General features: G+C 36.5%; 2 protein-coding genes across 3 annotated transcripts in view; one reads left to right on the top strand and one right to left on the bottom strand.

The window, feature by feature from the left end:
- Window positions 1–25,375, bottom strand: part of LOC126867987 (protein timeless homolog) — a 264,044-nt gene that overhangs the window by 206,832 nt on the left and 31,837 nt on the right. The gene's annotated exons all lie outside the window — the stretch shown is intronic.
- Window positions 149–5,040, top strand: LOC126867988 (uncharacterized). Its single transcript, XM_050623098.1, has one exon. The coding sequence runs from the start codon at window positions 447–449 to the stop codon at window positions 3,198–3,200; it is 2,754 nt and encodes a 917-aa protein (XP_050479055.1). The 5' UTR covers window positions 149–446; the 3' UTR covers window positions 3,201–5,040.

Below are 25,375 nucleotides of genomic sequence, written 5' to 3'. Positions count from 1 at the left end.
AAAGGGAGAAAAAGCTGTGCGAGAGGCAGAGAGAGGAAACGATAGAAGGGTGGAGGGTTGTAGGTGGCGGCACACAGCCGGCTTGGAGGCCGAAGGGAGAGAAAGAGAAACGGAAAGGGGTAGAAGAGGATAGAGGACGAAGAGGAGAGAGGCGGGTGCAGCTACGAGTCGGGCGCCACAGTGTTTGTCAGTCCTTCGTATGGACATCACGTCTGACGCGGCTGATAGTCTACTCGCGCTCTGGCATTCGTGTATACGCGTAAGTTTTGGCGGCATCTATCACCTTCGGTCCACGACGTGTCGCGCGTCAAATTTCCCGTCGATGAGCTACCGGACGTGTCTATGCTCGCTCGCAACTCAATCGCCTCGTTTTGTCATCGTCATCTCCACGAGTAATTCGAGGATTAATCGGCCGATCGAGATGTGAAAACGCCGAATTGGAAGCGATGTGGCTTCCGTTGATGCTGCTCGCCTTGATGGCGAGCAGTTCCGCGTGTCCAGATTTATGCGAGTGTCATCAGAGTGCCGCCGAAAGGGACCTACCGGCTTTTGTAAATGTGAAGTGCCGTGGACGTGCGCCAGGATTATCGGAATTGCCGATTAAAACGAGAAGCTTCGCAATAGACGGTGCGGACGAATACGAAGTGATCGGTTTCTTCGACGAACTGGAAGTGAGCGATTCGTTGAACGATTTCGAAGTGATCGGTACGTTGAACGAATTCGATGCAAACGGTACGTTCGTCAAGTCGGATTCCGGCAATTCGACGATTCTTCCCTACCTCGACGACGTATCCGTGACGAACTGTTCGTTGGTGTTCTTGAACGTGTCGTGGCACGGCTTTGAACGCGTCAGAGCATTGAACCTATCATGCAACAATCTGGCACGGTTGAACGATGTGCTAGTAGGCCGTGTGACGAATATGAGCGAGTTGACGCGTTTCGACTTGTCTGACAACTCGCTGACAGACGTGAGTGTCGGAGCTTTTAGGACGCTTGCGGGATTGGTGAGGTTGAGTTTGCGTAGAAACGCGATATCCACCGTGCACGAGGATGCGTTTCAAGGATTGGATCGGTTGGAGTATCTCGATCTATCGGACAACAGGCTGGCGGATTTGCCAGATAGTGCGTTGACGCCACTCTATTCGTTGCAAAAGTTGGATCTCAGTGGAAATCAACTACAAGTTTTGGGTGCCAGGTGGTTCGAGAGTCTCGACAGACTAAGAGAGCTCGACGTTTCGAGGAACGGTTTAGCGCGGGCGGCTTCTGGAACTTTGCAACCGCTTCCGGGATTATCGATACTAAAACTCTCGGAGAATCCTCTTAAAGAAAGAGATGTCTCTCTGCTGTTGGGTACTGGCAGACGCTTGGAAACTGTGGATGCGTCTCGTACAGGTTTGGCAAGAGTTCCAGCTGCGCTAACAAGATCCGTCAGAGCGCTCAGACTAGCCGGTAACAAGTTAACCACGATTCGTGGCGGTGACCTCGACAGTTACCCCCTTTTACGGATATTAGATATCTCGGAGAATCGATTGATAGACATCGAAAACGACGCTCTCGGACGTTTAGAGGTTCTCGAAGAATTGGATATTTCTGGTAACGTTCTCGTTAAGATCCCGGCCAGTTTACCGAACAGTCTTACAAATTTGAAGCTTCAACGAAATAGGATAACAACTTTGAAAATCGACGATCTACAGGGACTATACAATCTAAAATCCTTGACGTTAAATGATAACGATATTAACGCGATTGAGGTGGGAGCGCTCGGTCAATTACCGGTACTCGAAGAACTTGATCTATCTGATAATCCCATTAAAACGTTACCGGCTAATACACTAAGTGGACCAAGTAACCTCGCCAAGCTTCGTATGTCAGGATTAACTTCCCTCGAACAAAAGCAAGAGGAACAAAGTGATATGGCGTTTCCAGTACCTACGCCTGAAAGGCTCGTATTCCTCGACGTATCGAGAAGTCCTGTTCTGGCCAGACAGCTTTTAGCGGATGACGCCGCGCTGTCGGCTTGCAAGAGCTTGGTCCAATTGGACTTGTCTCGAACTAACAGCACCAGTCTTAGATTCGATCTACCTTACATGCTACCTCAATTGCGTATTCTCAACTTAAGCGCAAACCATTGGGATTGCACCGAAGATCTGTATTGGCTGGGTGAATGGTTACGGCAGCACGAACAACTAAATAAAGGTGTTCAACCGGGTCAATGCGATACTCCACGGGAAATGTCAGGATCACTCCTATACGAATTGCCATCACCGCCGAGCCCTCTTCCTACAACCGTACCAACCATAACACCCACCGCTTCCACATTATCGATTCTGTCTCCGATCGGACGTACATCTCATTTTAATAACCTAAACGCGTCTTCCAACGTTACCGACGTCGGTTCTCACGACGAATCTATTACCGTTAATAACACCAAGCAATCAACCTATAGAAACTCGAGTCACGGAATAGTCGGTTCTCATAACGCCACCGAGAACTCGACAAATTACAAAACGAAACCTGTTCCAACGTTGCCGAGTAACGAAACGCGTTATTACGAAGCACCTACGTCGTTTCGAAACATAACAACATCAACGACGGAACAGAAGGAGCGAAACTCGAGCAAGAAAGTTATCGAAATCGATCAGACTTCGGCGGAGATTAAAAATTCAATTATGGACGTCGCCGGGCTGCCGTATCGGAGAACGAACGAAGACAAACCGTCAATTATTAGGATGGAGAACGAATCGGATCCAGGAACTATCGATAATCGTATAGACGGCAAGAGGCAGAAAAGCAAGAGACCGAGTAAACTTAGCGTATCGTCGAGTAAGATCACCTCCTTGAAGCTATCTAAACTTGCGTCGCTAAAGGAGGAAGTAGAAGAAAAGAAGACGGCCGAGAAATACTCGAAGAGACTGAACAACCTGACAAAAGAGAAGTTGGTACTAGGGAATACTCCTGATTCAAATACGATAGTAGAGGAATTGAATAATCGAGCGACTGATTCCGACGCGAGAGTCTCCGAGGCTTTATCCGCTGGTGCTCATCCCGGAATGTTGGTGCTGGCTGGTGCAGCCCTCGGTGCCGCAGCTGCGCTCACTGTAGTGTTGTCGCGACGAGCCACTGTACGCCGAAGGGATAGGTATCATCGTCACGAAAACATCGAAGTGCACACGCTCACTCCGACCACCGAACTTTGGTGACCAGAGTCTGAATATGCTCGATTGTTCAACAGAGATAAGCAACTAGACGCCGAGGATTACGAGAAACGTGTTGAAATTTTGTCAATATTATCTCAGTGACTACCGAGAACACGACTAACGGACGTGCACTACAGGAGTATGCTAAAGTAATCTATTTTTCATCTTCCTGTTAGTTTCCTTCTATTTGCTGAAACTCGAACGCGATTTCCGACGATTAGCCGACGCGACGCAACCAGTCAAGCGTCTAGAAGATCGAACGTCGACGTTCGATCTCCGATAGACGTTCTTCACGTGAAGAACCAAGGGCCAAGTGATAATAACTCGATAACTTTAAGAATTGAATAAGAGGTGAATTGAGTAGAGAAACTTTTACACGACGGAATCAAAACAATTTCAAATTCATTATTTAGATAACGGTTTATCATGAAAGAGATAATTTCCCGGTCAGCCAATGTTCCTTTCTGGCAATGAGTCACTAGAGAACGCAGCAGTGTACAACTGTACAACGCTCGTTTAAGGTGAGCGGATGAACGCTGAGCAGTTCCGACTAAGATGTACAAAGCTCAAACAGATCACCTTCTCCAGGAGAAAGCTGAAGTAGTTCCCGCATAACCACCAGATTCGGCTTTGTCCGTCGGGAAATACCGGACATACGAGAAAGTTCAGCGAAGGAAACTGTTGGCCGAAATCCCACGGATTCTGCGGAACATCTCTCGATGCGAATCTCGAGCGAACGATAAACTCGAGAAGTAGTCGAAGCTCAGTCAAATTTCGAAAAATCAGTGTTTCATCGAGGAATTCATTAAAACAAAGACTGCTTGCTTAAGAGGACCGTATCGAACTGAACACGTTCGTGACCAAGAAACGGCTTGAAATTGGTACTCGATGCAGTACCCTTTCTTTTGGTATTTCGCGAGAAACCTCATCCTGGTGTGAGACGATGAAATGCAGACAAAGACAAAGAGAAACCGCAGGTGGCAATAATTAAAAATCGATGCATTGCATCAAGCTCAGGCGATCGGAACGTTAAATAGCACACAGTGACAATAATAATTGTAACGTGCCGCGTTTCTGGATTGGACTTTTCACCGTACGTTTAGGACGCTTCCGTGACTCGGTAGAAGTGCGGCTAGGCTACGTACGAGGAAAATGTGGTGAGAAAGGGCGAGAAATGGGAAGAAGGCTTGAGAGAGAAAGAGAGAGAGAGAGCGACGAAGATAGAGGAAGCGAGCGAGAGAGAGAGAGAGAGAGAGAGAGAGAGAGAGTGACAGCGAAAGAGGAGAAGACGGAGAAAAGAAATTGATGGGACACAGGAAACGTGCTGGCGTGAAATTCGCGGTGGCGAATTGTACGTTTGAATGACAGTGCGAGACGGGAAGCGGAGAGCGATTGCTGGCCGGAAGAACTTTTATCGAACGCTGCGAGATCGAATGAGAAAAAAAGGTGTGCGAAGAAGTAGTGAAGGAGAGGGTGTGAGAAAGTATGCGAGAAATGAGCGAAGAGTTAGAGAGTAAGAATGGAAAAGAGAAGAAGGACGAAAGAGCGAGAAAGCATGAGAGAGAGAGAGAGAGAGAGAGAGAGAGAGAGAGAGCTTGAGAGAGAAATGATCGCAAGGTGGAAACCGCTCTCAACAGCGGCCACACCGAGTGTACAGAAACGTAGCTTCCGAACTTAATTCTGGCTTGGCCAGTTGCCAAGACTCCTTAACAAACAGAAAAAAACAAAGGATAAGAGTGGAAGAGAGCAGATAAGAAATAACGAAGAGGCTAGACATTATCTTTCTTAAAATAACCAGTGTCAAAGTACCGCTATGATAATAAACCGATGTACAAAGATGCAATTTTTTCGATTCTTTTGATCGCCTTTCACCGATCATCTTTTTGTTCTACCAAACGTTGAACATTTAATCATTAGACCTAGCTTTATTTACCTATATAGCTATTTCTGGTATATCATTAGGGATCAATAGAATTTATAGATATTATTAAGTGTATTTTACATTTATTGCTTTAATTTCGAAAAAGAATACGTATGCAGATTGGCGTCTCTTTTAAGAAAGATAATTTTCTTCAAAAGTAATGACTACAAAATGCAGGTAAGTTAACTCTTACTAATATTCTATTTTACTCTTTCTCGTTGTCAAGCCAATGCTTTGTTCCTATCAAGTAAATCTCAATATTCGATGTATTTTTATTCTGATGTCAGAAATTTTATTACAATGCCTGACAATATGGAACATTTTTGCTTCGCTTTGCGAAGCACGTAAATTCATACCGTTCTACGCATCTGACTTTAAATATTTTCTAATTTATCTCTAGCAGAAAGATAATTGCATGCTAGCCAGACTTATTGATTTTTGTTGGTACATTTTAATACTATCACGAAATTTCAGTTAAATACAAAAACTTCAAAAATTTTTGTTAATTGTACTGTAATTTATTATTGCATAATTATGTACATTTCTGTGTACATTTAAATACATCCCTCTTCATAAATAGTAAGATATATTCTGGTTTAAATAAACTTCATAGAAAAATTTGAAAAAAGATCTAAAACCAAATAGTAACAAATACAATAAAAAAAAAGAATAATATAAACGTCAGAATTGATTAAAATAATAAATAGATTATTTTCAGATTTATTTCGAATTATGTATTGTATATTTATTTAGAACGTGGAAATAATATTTTTAGTATGACATTAAATGCATGAATTCTTCATTCATTTAAGATTCTATGATCTCTACCTATCTTAATCTTAGGTTCCAAATGAGATGAGAATAATTTCAACTTTATCGCATTTTTTATTAGTTTTGTGATACTTATGAAAGCGGTGTACATATTTACACATCTTTAGTTAAACATATTTTTCAAAATAACATTTTTAAATTAACGAAAAAAATCATGATTTACAATATACTTTGTTATAAACAGGCATATCAGAAAAGTAAACAAATCAGAGTTGAAATATGCCATACTTTCTGACAAAAATATAAATTGAAGAGATACATACTAATCTTGATTTACATTATGACATTTCCTTACAAATGAACGTATCGCACCAGTAAACAAATAGTTGAAATATATCAGAGCCCGGAAGCGGTATCGGTATAAAAGCGCGATTAATTTCGCTCTAGGAAACAACACAATTAGCTGCTCCTTAAAAATGAGTCTGCGAAACGTGCAATTTATTATTCGTCCACGAGAATGAGTTCCATCACCAGACGAAAACCATCGAGCTCATTAGCATGTTAATCGCCGCAACAGACTAATCCTATTACACGACAACGTCGTCAAAAAATTCTACATCCTCCAGCAAATTAAGGAGATGGAGAAAGAAAAGAAGTTAGGAACTCTTGAGAAAAAAGATCGACAGCTGTCGGGAAAATCTGTGCCTTTCAAGATACAGCGGTATCCGCTTCGATTCGAGATACAAGGATTTCACGCTTTCAGCCAGTTATCGGGCAAACAGATTTCCTGCATCTGCCGCCGCGCGTTTCGCGTTGGCTTCTTTTCTAGAAAAGTAATCTGACGGAAACCATAGGAATCCGTGCATTTAAAATGATAAGCTAATGGTTTACCATGCGACCATTCCCATAGTGGTATTTGCTGTATCGCGATATGCTTAAATTGTTATTTTTGTTAGTTTTTATTATATTTTTTTTTTTTTTGGATATGATATTAATATTTACAGTTGTGTGATAAAGTTTCTGGTTAGGAAACATTATAATATTTTGTTGATATTTTCGTTAAAAATCAGTTCATTAAAAATCTTTTATCCGCTTAAAAATCCCCCATTATTTTCCATGAATACGCGCTACCCTTTGCAACAACAGTTTCCTCTTTTTGCTTTAACTGCGTTCGCTGCAGAAATCCATTTTACAAACTGTATTATCATACAATTAAAATGAAAACCGTTTCGACGTTATCCCGGTGCAAAATTTAATTTACAAATTTTATTTTCACCTTTACATTAAAGCAATTTTCGGTGATTCAATTATTGACCCTTCGCGAGTTCATGCTCGCCCTATATGATGTACCGCGTTCATTAAGTTAAATGACACGTAAAACTAATACCATGCCGGCAACTATTACAATAACAAAAAAAAAAGGTTAACGTTACGACAAAATGACCGAATAATCAGAATTTCATTTATTCCGCGTCTATAACAAAACCGAAAAATAGCATAAAGGTTGATAGACACGGGTTTGTGTCGTTCGTTTTCCTCATTAACTCGTAAGAGTCATTCACGAGGAGAAATGTGTAGCAACGACGTCGACATGGAAGTACGTGGGAGGATGCTGAATATTTTCAATTCAGCGTGCTGCCATTCCACCGCAAGGTTCGCACCCATAAATTTCGATTTGCAAGAAATTAGAGAGAAAAGCACGGCAAAGCGAAAGAGGGGGGGGGGTGGCGGAAAAGTTTAATTTTCTCTGTCTTAATCTCAGTAATTTCATCCCGGAGGCTGAGAAGTTCCGTTCTGCAACGAACGTTAATCGGGTTGTTCGCGGCTCCGCAGACAAAAGCGATAACCAGAAAACATGCTTACCTCCCCCGTCAAAGAATCAGATAACGTCACCGGGCGAACATTAAAGGAAAAGATGGAGGAAGAAACATGGAGCGTGTCCGGGGATACAAAATCACGAGACTTTGAAGCAACGTAAATGTTACTACATGAATAATTCGCAGCGAACGTTTCCCGGTCTCGTAGCCTGCGGCTGAATTTCCTGGAACATGGTAACGAGACCGCAACAGGGGAAAAACGATATTTAGGAGGGCCGGAAAAGCAGCCGGCACGGAACCAAGCGATCCGTTGCGTAAGAGAAGAGGGGGAGAGGAAGCGAACGAGAAACCGTTCCTTAAAGCCGTTGTTTAAATTTCCTATGGAATAACCCTTCGCAGCAGTGCAACTAGGAAATTTAATCACCGTATAGCGGCTCACCCCGGGCTACGGAACTGGCAAATTCAGTAACATCTTGCAGAAGTTCGTTATCCCTACCCCTGGCTTGCGTTCGATTCCGGTTTACCCAGACGCCACTGCTATTTCGTAATATTGACTTCATCGATGAAAAACAGAATTCAGTTTCTCAACTTATCTGCATTCCCAGCCGTCCCCTCCGCAATTGCTCCTTTAGTTCGTTCTAATATCACGCCAGGCAAGTCAATTTAGTCGTTGCAAACACGCGGAATGCCTTTGTAAATCACGTTATACCAATCCCTGTTAGTGAGATAGTTAAATGGCAATTTAAGTTGAGGGAGCCGAGGTAACAAAGTACATAGTGTGCAAGTCGAGGATATATATTATAAAAAGTCTTTATACAAAGAATAGGCTGGAATTAAATTAGTTATGGGACAGATCAATTTTATTTTATTGGTAAAAAGAACGGAATAAGCGATCGAATATAGATGCCAAAGTATGAGATACAGAGATATACTAGACGTTTAACGTTTTGAAACGTAGCTTAAAGTTTTATGAAAACATAATTCACGGAACATCGTAATTTACATTTTAATCTTGACATAATTAGATCAAGTAGATCGCATCATGATAGAAACTAACGAACGAAAGAATATCATCCACGGGTAAGTGAATAAGAAAACAGCGACGAATTGGACGATAAGATACAAATAAAACAAATAAATAATTAAGACAAACTGTGGCCATTATAATTTTATATGAAAAGATATTGAAAATTTACGAAAACTTTAACTTTCGTGAAATCGTGTGCAAACGCTTCACAGTCTGGGAGAAATTAATAAATCTTATTCAGTAAGCAATAATTTGTCAGATGTGCACGTTGAATGATAAAACGGACTCTTTAAACGGCATAATTTTACAGAAAGCGTATAATGAAGTAAATGGCACCCGTTCCATCGCTTTCTCTCAGCCTTGCGCTGCTTTTCTCACTCCTCCCTCTTCTTTAATGAGCTAACTATTTCCTCGTCGTCGAGTCAAACGTTTCCTATATCAGCGAAGTTAAATACGAAACCCGACCCAAACTAATTATCCACGATACCTCAATTAATCCTTCTTGCTAGCTGTAAGGATGCGGCTATTTGATTTCTCACTTATGTACAGGGAAAAAGTCTGTAACAAACAGGTCAACAACGTTCGTAATCAGACGTGCAACTTGGAAAGTATGAAGTAAAAACATCAACGATACTGTATTACTGGTACTATTACGCTTTACGTCCATCATTGTCAGAATTATTGATTCCCTTTCGGAAACAACTGAATAAAATCCTATTCGTAAACAGACCATGGCAGACGTTCATTAGTGTAATTACTGGACCTGAGCGAGGTTGATGAGTTAGATATCAATGTACATTCAATCATATCTGCGCGGAACAGGTGATTTTTAGTAGATAATGGATATGTATACCCTCGTACAAAAGTTGGAAAATGTGTAGTTTAATATTTAGTCAAGTAAAGAAGTGTTGAAAGTTGCAAAGAAGTGCTATTTCATTCGATATTTAGTAGGGTAAAGAAAGTACGTATAGAGAGGTGAATATTGATAATTTTGTTGTAATATGAATATAATTCAAAGAGTCTACCCAATTAAATCACGTGTGAATATTCAAACAATATTTGGAAATTTGAAATATTATTATTACATGTCGAATATAACATATGGATTTTATTATAATATGTATACAATTTTGCGCATCTGAATCAAAAAGGGAATTTTTAATTGAAAATATATTTCTCCTGTATAATATAAATTTGATGCTTCCTATCAAAGACAATTAAATATTCCATGATATTTTCTACTAAGACAATTTCCACGTGAATTTACAAATAATTCCACTTTATACTATTGAACAATATAAAGTTTGGATGCGATCTGAAATTTTCTATATTATTTACAAGTTTAAATTTAAATAGCTTCCTTCAACAAGTATCGTAATTCTTTCGACTTTCTAATAAATTTATCAAGTAGGAATATCAGCTAAGCAATTATCAACGAAACAAAACCCGACCATTCTCAGTGCACCCGCTCTTCACTTGATAAGCTCGAAAAACCGGACTATCCGTAACTGAGTTTCGTTGGCTATCATACTTAATCTCGATCGATTACTGCGGGACACGCTACGAAATCAGCTCTGTTGACGCTTTCCCCTGAAATGGAAACATCGTTGACCGTTGATGTTACAAGGACTCAGGAGGAACGTAAGTTTGGCCTGACATTGATCGGGAAATAGTCTCCATGATACGGTCCTCAACGCAGACGTCGGAGCCTCTCCCATGGACACCGGAACCAAGGTGAACTAGGTTTACACAACGGCGAAGAGGTAAGAGATCCTCTTCATTTTATCTCCAGTATCCGCAAACCGTCCCTGGTAACCCGGGCTCGCTCTCCAACCAGCCTCAGGAGCTCGCCACAGCCTTTTTATTTCCCTTTGAGCCGGATGCGATCCGACGTGCGAAAAATCTGGCCTGCTCGCATCCGATTAAACTTATAATCAAACACGTCTAACACGCGAAGTTATCGAATCGTTTTCCCGCTTCGTGCGGAAATTCAGTTTCAGATATATCACGAGGAAACTGATTTATCGAATGCTGTCTACGGGAGGAATCACACAAACGCTGAAAAGGCGAAAAGACTCCGCTTCTTATTATGACATCTATGGTTAGTATGCCACTTTAGAGAATTATTTTCTAAGTCAACGAAAGAATTTTTATTATTTAAAAATGTTTATAATTTGCAGATTACATTACACTGCCAGACATATGTATTAGGGCGTTTATAACGTAAAATACTAAATGAAATAAAATGTGATAAGGTCTTTAAATAATTGAGGCGAACATTTTTTTAACAAATGACCTAATAATTAATCACTTTACTTTTATTCTTATTCTTTGTATTAATGAAACGCGAATTTCTACATAACCATTATACTGAAGCTTAAATATTCTTCTTGACATTCTGTAACGTTTCACTGATATTCTACCGTTTGTCTTTTTCGCTTGGTCTCACTGCATATAAAAAGCTAAAATGTCAGGTCTACTTGAAACGGTTTCATTTTATATTGGAAACAGTGCTCTCGTATCATCGATATATACATATAGCATTATATATATATAACATGTATTTGCCTTTAGTGTAATAGAATTTTAAGAGAAACAATAAAGTACTTTAAACATTTATTTAAATTTAACTTATTGGTAAAATTACTTTTATACATATTAAGCTCCAAAACATAGATAAACTTCTTAGTAGAAAAATTAATAGTGTCGTACTGCTGATCATTTAAACCTTTTAAAACAAGTTTCTCTTCTTTTTACTTTTTAATACATAAATTTTTCATCTGTTTATGAATGACAATAGCTAAATTTTTCATAATAAAGAACTAACAATGAAATTGGGCGTATAATATATCTTTTATAAGATACATAGATATTTTATTATACAAGATATCGTAACTCTCGAATTAGGAAAAATTATGATTAAAAGAATCAAATTTAAGAAAATCTAGGTTTACATATATCGCGACATTTATTTGCATATTTCAAACGAGACTGATAATGACCACAGTAATATAATATATTTTATAATCTATTGAAAATTGAAAGAAAGCTAATTTAAGCACGATTTTTAAAATATAAGTGCATTTACTTCTATAACATGAATTTAGACCGATTTATTCCTTAATCAATGATTGCAATGGTCAAGAAGAATTATGACAATGTAACAGCTTTTCTCAAAGTTAACTTGGACTATATTATCCCATTAGTTCCGATAACGCTATCTCGCAGATAGTGAACAGCACTGGCAAACAATTTCTAATTCTTATTTCCCATTGTTCCACTGACTGTTGCCTTTAATTGTTAAATATTTAAATAAAGTGTAATCCCCGTTTACTACCGCTAAAGATCATATAGCAAGTATAATCGCGTAATCCAAGAATCCTTTCAAATTAAGCCAATGCGCTGTTTACAATTTTAGATGCAAGCAAACAAATAGCGCAACGTCTTCCTAAGTAATACACGAATAACTCGCCTAAACAATTACATTACGAGACTAACATAGATTTAAGCAATTAGCAGTAAAGATAGAAAGGGGGAAAAAGAGCAACGTACGAACTAGCAGATCGCGAATATGTCACGCGAGAGAAAAGGAGTGGAACAAAGTGCTGTCGCAATTAAATGTTCATTAAACCTATATGTAGAGCTCTCAGTAGAGAAAAAAATTAGTGAAACGTATAATGTGGAGAGCACGTTATAATACCTCCATTTTTGCATCGCTACGCGTGTCCAAGAAATATGCGACGCAGTTTTTAATCATGGAACTGTACCGGATAGCAAAATTCTAGAGATATTATGATGGTATATAATTGGAGGATATACTGAAACTGAAAGATAAACATAGAAATGGTTACAACGTGAGAAACACCATATAATTATCCGTTATGTCCAATAAATTTTTGCAGTATTAATCCAAGGCTAAATCGAAAACTCGATGGAAATTTATAATTATGCTTCTGTGTATGTGGCAGTTCGCCGCTCTCATACTAGTACATCTTACGATGAAATTTTACATAGCTATTCTACATTCTACGTTGAATTATATGATATCCAACGTAGAGTTTGTTTAATGTTCTATGATGTGTACATCGGTTCTATACAAGACAAAAAATCATTTTTAAAATCAGTCACGACAAAGTACAGATTTACTTCTGCTCCTCTACTCTATACATTTACAGTCTCAATATTTTTTAATCAAATTTATCCAATCGTTAAACTGAAGTAAAATAGATAAGATAAATCGATTACGATAAATAGTTTGCTTCAAAATTATATTTATATTCGTTTGTCCCTCTACAGATATACACAAGCATTTTGTCATAAAATATCACTAAGAATTTTTGTAAGGAAATATATATATTCTCAATATATTTCTTTATACTGTTTCATGATTTTCCTTCCTCGTAATTTATTTACTTATATACGCGTATAATACGCGAGACAATTTCCTGACGGCTTAATAAAAGTAGTCCTTCTAACGCTGATCTCCCTGTTCGTTTCTTAACCATACAAATAACAACACGACAATCCCCTCTTCTCGTAACGTTCCATCCGACACGATCGTTTCCTCGCCGCACTATTTGCACATTTCGGTGATTAAGTGTCCGCATTTATCAGAATCCGTGTCGCTGTTCGCCCGTCAAAGCGAAATCGCGTGTAACACGTTTGCCTGACAGGTAAATGTAAATTCTTCCTTCGTGAATATGGAACGGTGAAAATCTGCTGTCGACCGATAACGTTTACATCCCCCGCGTCCCCTTTTCATAAATGATTGACGCCCGTAAGCGACAAGCTCTGAAAAATAATCATGCCCGCTAATTGACTTTATTATTTACGCGAGTGTATATTTTACCTCTGGGCCGTGAGTCTCGCTAACCGACCACCGATCAACATTTCGAATTATTGAAAACACGAAGCAATAGCTGGTGCACAGCAGTGGTTTGGATGAGTTCATGTGAAACGGCCATGACTACCTGACCGCTGCAATAATTGAAACCGATGGCTCCGTAAAATTCTGATCGTTCGTGACATTCTACCACCGCTGGTGCTGCGTGGCTCTTCCTCTCTTCCTGCGGAAACTCCGAAGATCGATCCAGATTATACAGGAACACCGACACCGAGAACCCGGCATTAACCAATGCCTGGGAAATTGATCGAATATGAGCTGGAGAATCATTCCGCGAGAGCGAAGCTCGCGTTAAAAAGAATACCAGAGATCCGTGCCATTTGCGAATGCATCGGCAATGCCTGCTGCTTCATCCTGATAATACACGACCGTTTAATCCATGAGCCGGCGCGTAATGAGAGATGAAAATAGAGAAGCAACTTTCAAATCGTTCTGAAGGAGGTAAGAAATCAGAACTCGATCGATCATACGAATCAACCGGGAAATTGCAACAGCGCCACCGATGTTACCGTTATTACGTCACGTTATGATGGAATACGGTGCGCTCCGGAGGTTTTATTTGATACATGCAGGCGCACTTTCTATGCAAATACCTAACGAAATTGTACAATGCTTTGATGAATTATTTTCTGGTATTTATAAATTTCCAAGTGACTTTACTGAATCAATTTTGGAATTTCGAAACTACCATCTTTTTTATATGTACATATTTTTATCTTTAACCCTGTTCGATCGCATTTTTGTCTATTTATGAGAGAGAAGAGTTATAATTGATTACATGCATTTGCCTTTATCTGTAATCTTACAACTTTTCATTTTTATAGTTGTCCACGTAATTTCAATATGATACTTACAGTGCGGATGTGTATACAGTTATGAGAAATTTGAAGATGCAGAAATGCACACAAGACATATAATAAGCATAATAATAATACATTGATAGAATCCAATAATGTATCAAGCGAGTAATAACGACAAGCGAGTAACGTAAGACCAAAAGAACATGAATGTATGAACAGATATGTATAGTTTTCAACACATGGCGTTATAAAAAATAATATAGTTTTAATTAATTTATTAATGTTTCACTACATGAACTTGAATTACACGATTTTAACAAAATTGATTAATTTCATAGAAACTACTAAGCGATATACAATTTCACTTCTATTTCTTTAAAAGGAAATATTTCCTTTTCTGATATATTTGCACCGCTATTGATGGAAATAATTTGAATTAATAACGAAATCAAACTGCTTGCAATTAAACAAAAGAACAAACAAACAGTATTCTCATTAAAAATTAAATAAATTCAACAGAGACGTACTTGCAAAGATATAATAATTGAATTATCTGCGATGCTTGAAACAATGCAGCTAAAAGTTATACAAATGAAAAATGCTTTAGAATAGGTATGATTTAAAGAAAAAATTAATTGTTCAAACGAAACCACCAGTCAAACGCGTGCTAAATTAATTTGAGAATGTATCCATTAATTAAATCAGGTAAACGAAACTGTTCAATGCCTTGTTAATGCGCTAGCGTCAGCGTATTTGCATAAAAAGCAAAGCATGAAACAAGTTACCAGCCATTTCTACGATGCCGCACATACCAGCGATTCAAACAGCAACCACGGCTTGCAACGGTGATTCAGCTAACCACAGATTTACTGTCACGCGAACTATGCTTCCGTCTGGTCATGTGTCCGAAATCATTTGTTATCTGATTTCATGAAATAGTTTACATTCTTTTTAGCAAATTAGCTTTCTCATTTAATTACATAGAATTAATCGAAAATAAATAACGTATTTATTGTTATGCTTTATTTTCAACTAATTTATAATTAAAAGTGTACACTGTCGATTTTTTAAAAATTGTTTTAAAAAATCTTTGAAAATGATGACGGGAATTATTTAGTTGATTTGATCAACTAGCGATAGGTATGATAATTATTTACGAATTTAATCAGGTTTAAATAGCCAAAATTGCCTGTAATTACACTGATCTACCAATATTTCTACTTAGTCGTTATTATTTAATTTCACTGTAATTGCTACAAAATTCATATCTCAACCTTCCTATACAATTGAAGTATGCAATACTGTGCAATAAATTCTATAACTCTTTATGTACTATATTCTATTCTATATTGCGATTTGTCAACTTACTAACATTATTAGTTAGTCAATTATTTTGTAAGCAGACTTACAATTAGGTATAATAAACCAAGTATTGGTACATAAAAGAAAAACGACCAAATACAAAGTTCTGTACAATATCAAATTTCATAAAAGGAAAACAGATAAAAGAGGAAATAAATCAAAAGTTTCCATCATACGTCGAAAAATCTAAAATGGACATGAAAATTTACTTTACTCCTTTCAATGTTTCCCAAAAATTTCTTTAGCTGTCAATTTGCACAGTAGATAATAGGAAACTCGATCATAATTCCAGACGTATTGTTAAAATTCAAGAAGAGGATTATTCTTTCGATATGAGTCAAGTTAAAGAAAAGAAAAATAAAATTGTAAAAACAACAATTTTTTACAGTTATGGAAAACAGTAAAATTCATTCTATCCAGTCTGACGAAGATATATGCTCCATTTTAGAGATTCAATTCGTTACCTTTTTGCTGTTACAAAACGCAATTCTTGGCGTCCGTTAAATCGCGGAGAACCACCGAAAATACGCACGGCCAATCGATTTATTTCCTCGTATATTTCAGGATTACGAAAGTCCGAGGTCGAAATCTCCGGGAATATTTACGGCTTGACGTACGATACATCAAGTGATAAAACCGGACAAATCGATCTCTTTTAATATCGAAAACTATCCTCGAAAATAAAGATTGTGGTCCGATGAATCTCCAAATTATAGATACGTCCAGCGTATCTGTTACAGGTTTAACAGAAAGAATGAGACGAGCATCGCTATCTCGGACAAATTTTTATAGCTCCCAGAGTATTCTACCGCTGGAAAGTTGAAAAGCCATTTCACTTACTTTGTAAGAAGATTCAAGTTTTTTTTGGGAAAAGTATGTGTGGATATTTAAGTTCTTACACAATTTAAATGAGTTTACACTCGTATACTTACAATGAAAAAGTTACGTTATAATTAGCGACTTATATTCCTCTGAGATGTTTCGACAAATTGATACTTAATATGATACTGTTAATTCCTTACACTCGTATTCAATCTCCTATAGCCAAAAATTGCAAGCAACATAGAGAACTGATTACCTATAAGGCTAATCAACGAAGTATGATCCCTCTTTCGATAAATTAAATGATTTGATGATAATAAAATAATACAAGAAGGAAGTTCAACCCTAAATTCAAGAGAACATTTTTCATTAAATGCAAAACTAATTAAATATTTTAAATCTATCTATATGAATGTAAGAATAAGAATGTTGTCAAAATTTGAGCTAATAGTTTCACATATGATTTGTAAATAAATAATATATAAAAAACGATTGAGTAACAAGATAACAAATCAAATAAAGCATTTCAATTAATGACAGAAATTAATGTAGCAGAATTGAGAAAAAAGGAACTGCCACGTAATTCTTATCATATAAAACAATTGTTATTTCTTCTTCTGTAAAATATAAGTACCAAAAATAAAGAACGCACAATTGTTAATCTGTATACTTTTATTGATCTACATTACATAGCGTTACCAGAGTTCTATCCTTTCGTGAAATAAATAACAGATAATTGTTACGATTTATTAAGCACGATTCAAATATCCTTTTCATAAATAATTTCAATAAGTCGAAAAATATTACCTAGATATGAATTAATCGTTTAAATAATCTATAATCTGCAGATATTGGATCACATATCACTGAAACAAAAACACTGATATATTACGAACATAAACATCGCAGGTAATAATAAAAAGCAATAAGATCTGTTCGTTTGCAAACGACCAATAAAAGATACACGAAAAGTGAAGCTAGAAAAAAGTTAGGCGGACCAAATTAGTGGATATTAATTTGTAAGAAATATTTAACTTCTGTTTCCCTCGTAATATGTAGCATTGAAAGCACATATTTAAGACAAGTGGTATATAATTACGAAGTGTAATCCCGAGAGAAATTCATGCAAGAGAATGGATAAAGAAGTGCAGCGCGTTTAAAGAAACGGCAAATACATTCAGTGCAATCTTACTCGACAATTGTGCGTCGAATAGACGAGATATTAATAATGAACGGCGTCCGAAAGAAATGATAAAAGAAGCATAATTAGTTAAGCAACCACAAAAGTGTAAAATGCGATATAATTGAATGGAAAACATCAAGCGTAATTAAAGTACATTAACAGTTGAATTTCTTTTGAAAGTAGGTACATTAAATCTGTTCTGAAATAACTCAGAAATTATTCAGAAATAAATCAAAACCATCGAGAAATTACTTTACACGTTTATTAAGTCTAGAAATGATGCAAATATTAGGATACTTTTTAATATTTATCAGATAAAATTTTTATGTAATTCTTTCACGAAAACCATAATCTACATATTTTTAATAAATTCTTTATAGTTTCATAATATTTCTCGAAATATATAAATCAACCCAACAGAAAATAATATTCTTTGATTCATAATTCTAAATACACAGTTTCTAAGTACATTAATAGGTAATACCTTCCAATATTTTTTCATGTGAACGCCGTTGCAAATATATACGTACGTATTCATGCAATAAAACCCTATAACCGTTTCAATACAATGGTTAGAAAAAATCTCTAGAGATATTAAAATGATAATTCTAAATGCAAACTGGATGCAAACGAGGGGTAATATGCATACTAGGATCTTCGAAAAGCTCACTAGGTTCCACATTTTTATGTTACTGCTCGACGATTAGAGGCGATGGAGTTTCAATTATTTTCATAACAGCATAGCCACTGAAATGACTTCCTCCAGAGAGCCAAACTACTTTCCCAATATAAGTGTCCGGGATTACTTGAACGACTTTTATTGCGGTCGTAACCGCATACCGAAGCTAGATTTGCATTCTAGGAAATCTCTCATTTATTCGCCCAGTAGAACGGGGAAAGATCATGCAAATTACGCCAGAGGAAAAAAGTATAAGAATCAAGGCAGAAATAAAGTTGATGAAACGAAATTCCGTTAATTAAAATTTTCGTTGAAAGCTGCCAACTGAGAACTAACGTTTCAGACAGCCACAGCGAAAGAGTTTCATTTTTTCCAAATTAATATCATTTGCATACAGATCTCGATACATATACTAATGTCGAACTAATTAAACATCGAATGAAATCTTTTGAAATACGATAGTTAGAATTACTTATTCAAAAATAGCATTTCGCTTTTATGCGTTCATGGAATGTCTTCATTTTTGAAAAAGTAAAGGAGAATATAGTAGCATAATGAAATTTTCAATTACAATATTAAATATCTACGAAGTAGTTGTCGTCAACGGAAAGAGAAAGAAATAATCTACCTTTTAACATTAATGGACAGACTACATAAAATATTCATACAGATAAATTTTAAAACATTTTCAAATGCATATCAACCTTTGTATGATCTTGATTTTATAAAACATATCGTAACGTGAACTTTAATAAAAAAATCGTCTATTATCGTTATCGTAAAATTCTCTATCTCTTCTAGAAGGAATTGTTTTTGAGTCAGTGAATTTTACAATTTTATCTCGTATAATTTTCTTACAATCACAAATGTATTAAGAACTACTGCAACGAAAGAGAAAATCTATTCTGTATTTGTTGTCGTGATAAATTATATAAACTAGTTCGAAATAAACACGTGATCAGCTCAAAAGTTTTCAAGAAAAAAATTCGCGTATCTAACCTATGTCACATTGTTCGAGAATCGACTGTACTAATAAAAAATGTTTTCATCAAAAAACAACATCATTTTAAAAATTCACTGAATATACATCCGCAAATTGCCATATATATATACCTCAGTATTAATATTTCTTTGCGTATGCAAATTTCATTCATTATTACGTCCTCTCGAACCCGCGTACGAAATTCATTCTCCTTCGTTAGACATTGATTCAAATGCTATTATAATTACCAAGCGGAAAGACGATATGGCATTGAAAATCATAAAGGCAGTATGTTCAAAAGGGAAAATTACGAAAAGGGAGAAAAAAACACAATTCCCTTGATCGTACATTCGTCGAATGACAACAGTGGAGGAAACGGCTCGAGATTCGAATAATTAATCGTGCAACACAATGAGAGACCATAGACCCCGAACAGCCTTTGAAATATCTACGAACTTATCGTTTGAGAAGCGAGCAAATATTAATGCAGCTTATTACTCCAAGCAAAGAGTTCGCCCTTTGTTTGCTACCCACTTTGCGCCGGAGACCAAGGGAAAGCGAAAGTGTCTGAGAATCAGACGAAAGCTAACTGGGCGCACAATCTGATGGACTTCGTCAAGCGAGACGAAATGATTAACCGGGCATTAATACTTAATGATTAATTAAGCGTGTGACATTGTCGTTACGGCCAATCTTTTCTACAATACACTTCAATGCGCGTATACGACTGCTTCTATTCGAAACCTGAATAATAGACCTTTCAAACATGAATTAATTACTACCCATTATTTCTAATTTGGTAGTTATCGACTATGGAGCTATTTGCGTCAATAATTTCACATATTACCTCGATAATACGTTTCATTCAAGATATTCCATATTTCGATGGTTTTCCATTATTCAAGATTTCTTTGTACTTGAAATATTATATCTCATATAATTAATTTTCGAAATACCAAAGTTAACGCGGGTCTGAGCACATTGTGTATAGTTTTATATATCTAACTAAAAGAAATAAAAAAGGTTTGAAGTAACTAACTGTAGTTCATAACATAATAACTCTTTTATATAATAGTATAAATACTGTAATAACTCTATATAGAATGAATTCTCTACTGTAATTCTAGCATGATTATGTAATTAAAACATGAAAACGAAATATATATCGTATAAGTATTAATAGTGGTTGTAACAATATTACGTTTATTGTTTCAAAATCGACCACAATATTGTATTCTTCAACATTTGTATTGTACTATTTAATTAAATTACTATACTCTTTATTTAAATTATATATCTATCGACTTATTAATAACAAGTTACATATTAGCATTATGCGGAAATATGCAATTATATAAAATATAGATAATGACCGGAAACAATGTCTAACCCTTTCTTATGTATTTATTAAAAAGATTTTAATATTAAAATTAAACACACTAGTCATCAGTGTATCCGCCACGTTTCAGTAAATGTCAATGTTTCTACTATATAAATATCTATAATATTTATAAATAATATAGAACATGCTTTACCCAAGCCACCTAAAAAGTATTCAAACAAAACTCCAATCGTGTTATTCTATATTAATTTCTAAACATCAATTCAAGAACCGCAATATGTAATAACAAAAAAACAGAATCATCGAGAGATCTCTCATCGTTAATACAAACAAATTAAATTATATTCTAGCGAAAACAAATATTAAATACGTGGATACTTTTAAACTGTAATGCAGGTATACGAAATCAGAGAATTCAACATCTAATTTTCTAACGTTTTCATACAAAGTATAAAATAGTCGGCGCCCGTTCCATGACACGAAAATCTGAAAATCTTGGTCATTACCTCCCATCCCTCACTGCTTGCCTCGCTGCTTTTTATTTGCTACGCTTTATTCTAAATGGCGCGAGAGATTTATTAATAATCCAGCGCGTAAGAAGAAAAAGCGACAGAACGAAGAGAGAAGCAAAGAACGAGCGACGTCAATTAAATTTACGGGACATGGCGAAGTATGCATCTCCGGAACACTTTTCCACGATGAAAGGACGAGTCTCTGTCGGCGTCATTCGTGAAATTTTATTTCTATTTTATTTTACAGCCGGTTCGCCACGGCTTCGAGGGTTATTGTCGCCTCGGTGCTCAATTATGGCTACTTAACTTTTGTGGACCGTCGTACAAAACGCTATTGGAACGGGGCAGTTCCAACTACGCTATGAACTCGAGCTTTACGAGCCGTGAGAAATCAGTTGGAACTTTAGCTCGGGAACACGATTACGCGTATCAGTTACGCGTACGAGACGTACTGTTTTAATGAACAAAATATTCCAAGAACGGCACGCGGGTCGACTGATATTTTGCCGTAGCAACGTATTTCAAATCGTACGTATATTTTACGTATATTTTAAAAAATATGACACGAAATACATATTGCAATAAATTAACTCGTAAAATTTCAATGATACCGACATGACGTCTTTTGTATGGCTTTTCGATAAATTTTTCTCGTGGTAATAAATATTTCAGGATGTAACGAGCTCTGTTCATCGATTTCCCGATTTCGAATGCAACTTTTAGTGTGTTATGCGTAACAAACGAAAAATATAGGATATCCTTCTTAATTATTTATAATTCGTACACAAGTACAATTGGTTATTGTTATTGAGAACATTTTTAGAGACTTCTAATACGTCAAAATTTATATAGTAAAAGTTTAATTTAAAAAAGAGTTTATTTTTTTAATCAAATGATTGAATTATTATGAAAATTGTACTTATTTTGTACATATGACAAGAAACGAAGTTCTTTAAGAGCTATTACAATAATCAACTTAAATGTAATTAATATTAAGGAACTAAGAGTAAAAGTTCCGATACAATTTACTCGATTCATTACTTTCCTTCATGGGGCGACTCTCTAGAAAGCTCTCCGATTATTACACCTTCAACGCGACTATACCAAAACATTAATAGTACCCAAAATATTCCATTGCGTTGTGCAATACCGAATTAACATAAATAATAAAATTGAAATAAATTCAGAACAAGACACTGAATTTGTAATACCACGAATATTAGAAACGTGCAATATAAAAATCTATTCAATGTATCCTATCGCGAAACAATTATAGATTTCGTCTATTTCGGTTAGGTGGTGGCGAATTCACGAGGGGGGCACATACTCGTCAGAGTTTACGAGTGATAAAGAATGAGAAACAGCCATAGAAATAAAGAAATACAAGATGGAATCTTGTCAGGAAGAATTTTCCGCAAGGGGTGCTAACGGAAAGCCACGAGATCTCATCCGGGACTTCGTAACTCCCTCACGTCCCTGTTTTAAGCCATCTTCGTCGCGGACGGTCTTTACGATTTCCCGAACCGTGGATCAGATTAAAGTAAAGCCCTGCAACAGTTTTGCAGAGCTTCGTCCCTCGCAACCCCTTTCTGTCCTCCTCTATCCTTTCATTATAACACCGCGTTCACCTAGTGTTGGGTGGAACAGTTTCCGAACATGGTCGTGTGGAGTATAAAGGATTAAATAGATTGGAAGATTGCGTCATTAAAAGAGTTCGATAAATTTTCGTAACAGACGATGGATTCGCCTGAAATAACTGGAATACGAAACAACGGTAATATTTCAATCCAAAGTTAATGCAATGGCCGGCGCTTCTAAAGGGGTGCAACGAGAAACTGAACGAAGAAAACTGTTTCCATTTTTCTTTGATATTTATTTAGCGTACCGAGCACGGAGCGTTCATTTCCATTAATCTATCCTTCTGTGCAAACACTTCAAAAAGGTATTACCCCGTTTAATTGAAAGCGTTGGCTGATTTCTCTAGATAGGGAAAATTTCAATTTGAAAGCGGCTCTTTGTCGACGACTTTGCCTATGGTTCTCTGAAAAGCAAGATCTATCCTGGCGTCATGCCTTATAGGCGGTCACGGAAGAAAACGGGCAAGTCTACGAGAGAAACAGCCACGCAGTCTTCCTGTATTTGCAGAAAGATCCTTTGTCGAGGACGCTTGTACTGTTTACAGTAAACACCTACAGAAGGTGGGTGACATCAAAGGTAACACAGATAATTGGTTCAAGCAATACCTGTGCTACGTTAAGCGACAGGTGAAGATTGAAGGATTATATAGGCAGCACTGGCAAATGTAATCAGCAGGAATTTCGTGTGACGTTGCTATGTCAGATATGCATGCTTATAATATATGGATATCAACGTTCACATGGATCAGGTCTATCCCGATTAACCTAAGATACATAGCAATTATATCAGTGATAAGGTAAAGTAGGGAAGGAAATTCAATTTTCCATCGTTATCTATCGTTTCGAAATTGAAGAAAATCGATGTTTTATCGTCGTCTTTGAACAACTCTTATTTCTCTTCATTCGGTATGAAATATTTAGCCATTATTTCGTACAAGCCTGTACGATATAGCTTTACTTGGAAAAGTAAAAAAACACAGTGAACTTCAAATATGTCAATGTATCTTAAGAAATGAAAAACAATGGCCGATACGATATTTGAACTAAGAAAGATCAGTAGTCAGACAAATCTGATCCGAATGAAGTCTTTAAAACGATGTCACGTTTTTCTTCTATAACCACTTCAAATATAATCAATGTCGAATCATTTATACGACAAAAAAATTCAATTATTTCCCCAACTGTGTTGCAAGTTCCCCATGTAGGCCACAAGATTGGACGGATTTATCAAGCGCTCGACTACAAGTATGAAATTATTATTCTCGACAATTCTTCGTCGTCACCAACAGGGGGTTGGTCTACTCAGCCAGCAAAGAGGGATTATTTAACCAAATCTAGCCAAAACGAGTTCCTTTTTCTTCTGTCCTCCCACCATTCTCTTCCCTCTACCATTCTCGATTCCTAACAGACTCTTTAAGTCGCTCGTTCAATCTTGAGTGGCTGCCACCAATTCCTCCTGCCTACAGTCTAGAGATCAGGCTAACGTTACTTCGCTGAAATCTCCTTCCTTCTTCTCTTTTTTTTTCTTTTAATTTGCATAGAATTTCGGCGGTTAATATCTAACGACAAAAGAGTGGCATAATCAGCGATTTCGATAAGCGATCTTGCCTCGTAATGATAGTCGTTTCCTTCTTTTTATATTCTTTGTTCTGTGCCGTTGTCGAGACAAGCGTACGAAAGTAACAGCTCACAAACACGAAAACGTGACGCAATAACATGGAAATGTTTATACACGGCCTATGTTTATAGTTAAATATTTGCAGTTTCATATTCTTCTCCGGCTTGGACAAATTTGCGAGGATAAACTGCACATTGATGTGAATCGGGCACACATTGATGCGATCAACTCCGGCAACACATGGTACAGTTAATATGGATTTTATTATATGAGATCCATAAAACTCTCCGAGGCGCATTAAGCGGTTCACGAGTTGAACGTGAAACAATTCTTCAAATTTACGCGAAAAGGTTTAATGCACATGATACGAATTTGTAAGTAAAACGAACGTTATATATATATTTATTGTATATATAATATATGCTCTTATTGCTGTTTATGTTGTTTATGAAGTATGCATAATGACAAAACACGAATATCTAATTTATTGTGATTTACATTTTATTGAAGTATAAAACTTCTTGAAAGAATTTCCTTCAAGTTTTATAAAAATATACGCTAGATTCTCTATCGAAATGCAATTCAGTTTCATTACTAGTAATAATTGTTTCAAGAAGTACGTACATTATCGCGAAAAGAATCTAAAAATATAAATGAAAGTAGTGAATAGACAAAAAATCTCAAGATGAATTTAATGATGAAGTCGTGCATAAGAAGCTAAGCTGAAAGTATGTAATCTCATTTGAATAAGTCTGATCAGGAGCATTAAAGTTACTTCGACGTTGAGAAATGTAAGACATAA

Source organism: Bombus huntii, chromosome 7 (genome assembly GCF_024542735.1).
Source record: "Bombus huntii isolate Logan2020A chromosome 7, iyBomHunt1.1, whole genome shotgun sequence".
NCBI lineage: Eukaryota > Metazoa > Arthropoda > Insecta > Hymenoptera > Apidae > Bombus > Bombus huntii.
This window is presented reverse-complemented; position numbering and strand designations above follow the sequence as displayed.

Excerpts from the sequence above, each read along its gene's own strand:
- LOC126867988 (XM_050623098.1), top strand. The coding sequence starts at position 447 with ATGTGGCTTCCGTTGATGCTGCTCGCCTTGATGGCGAGCAGTTCCGCG.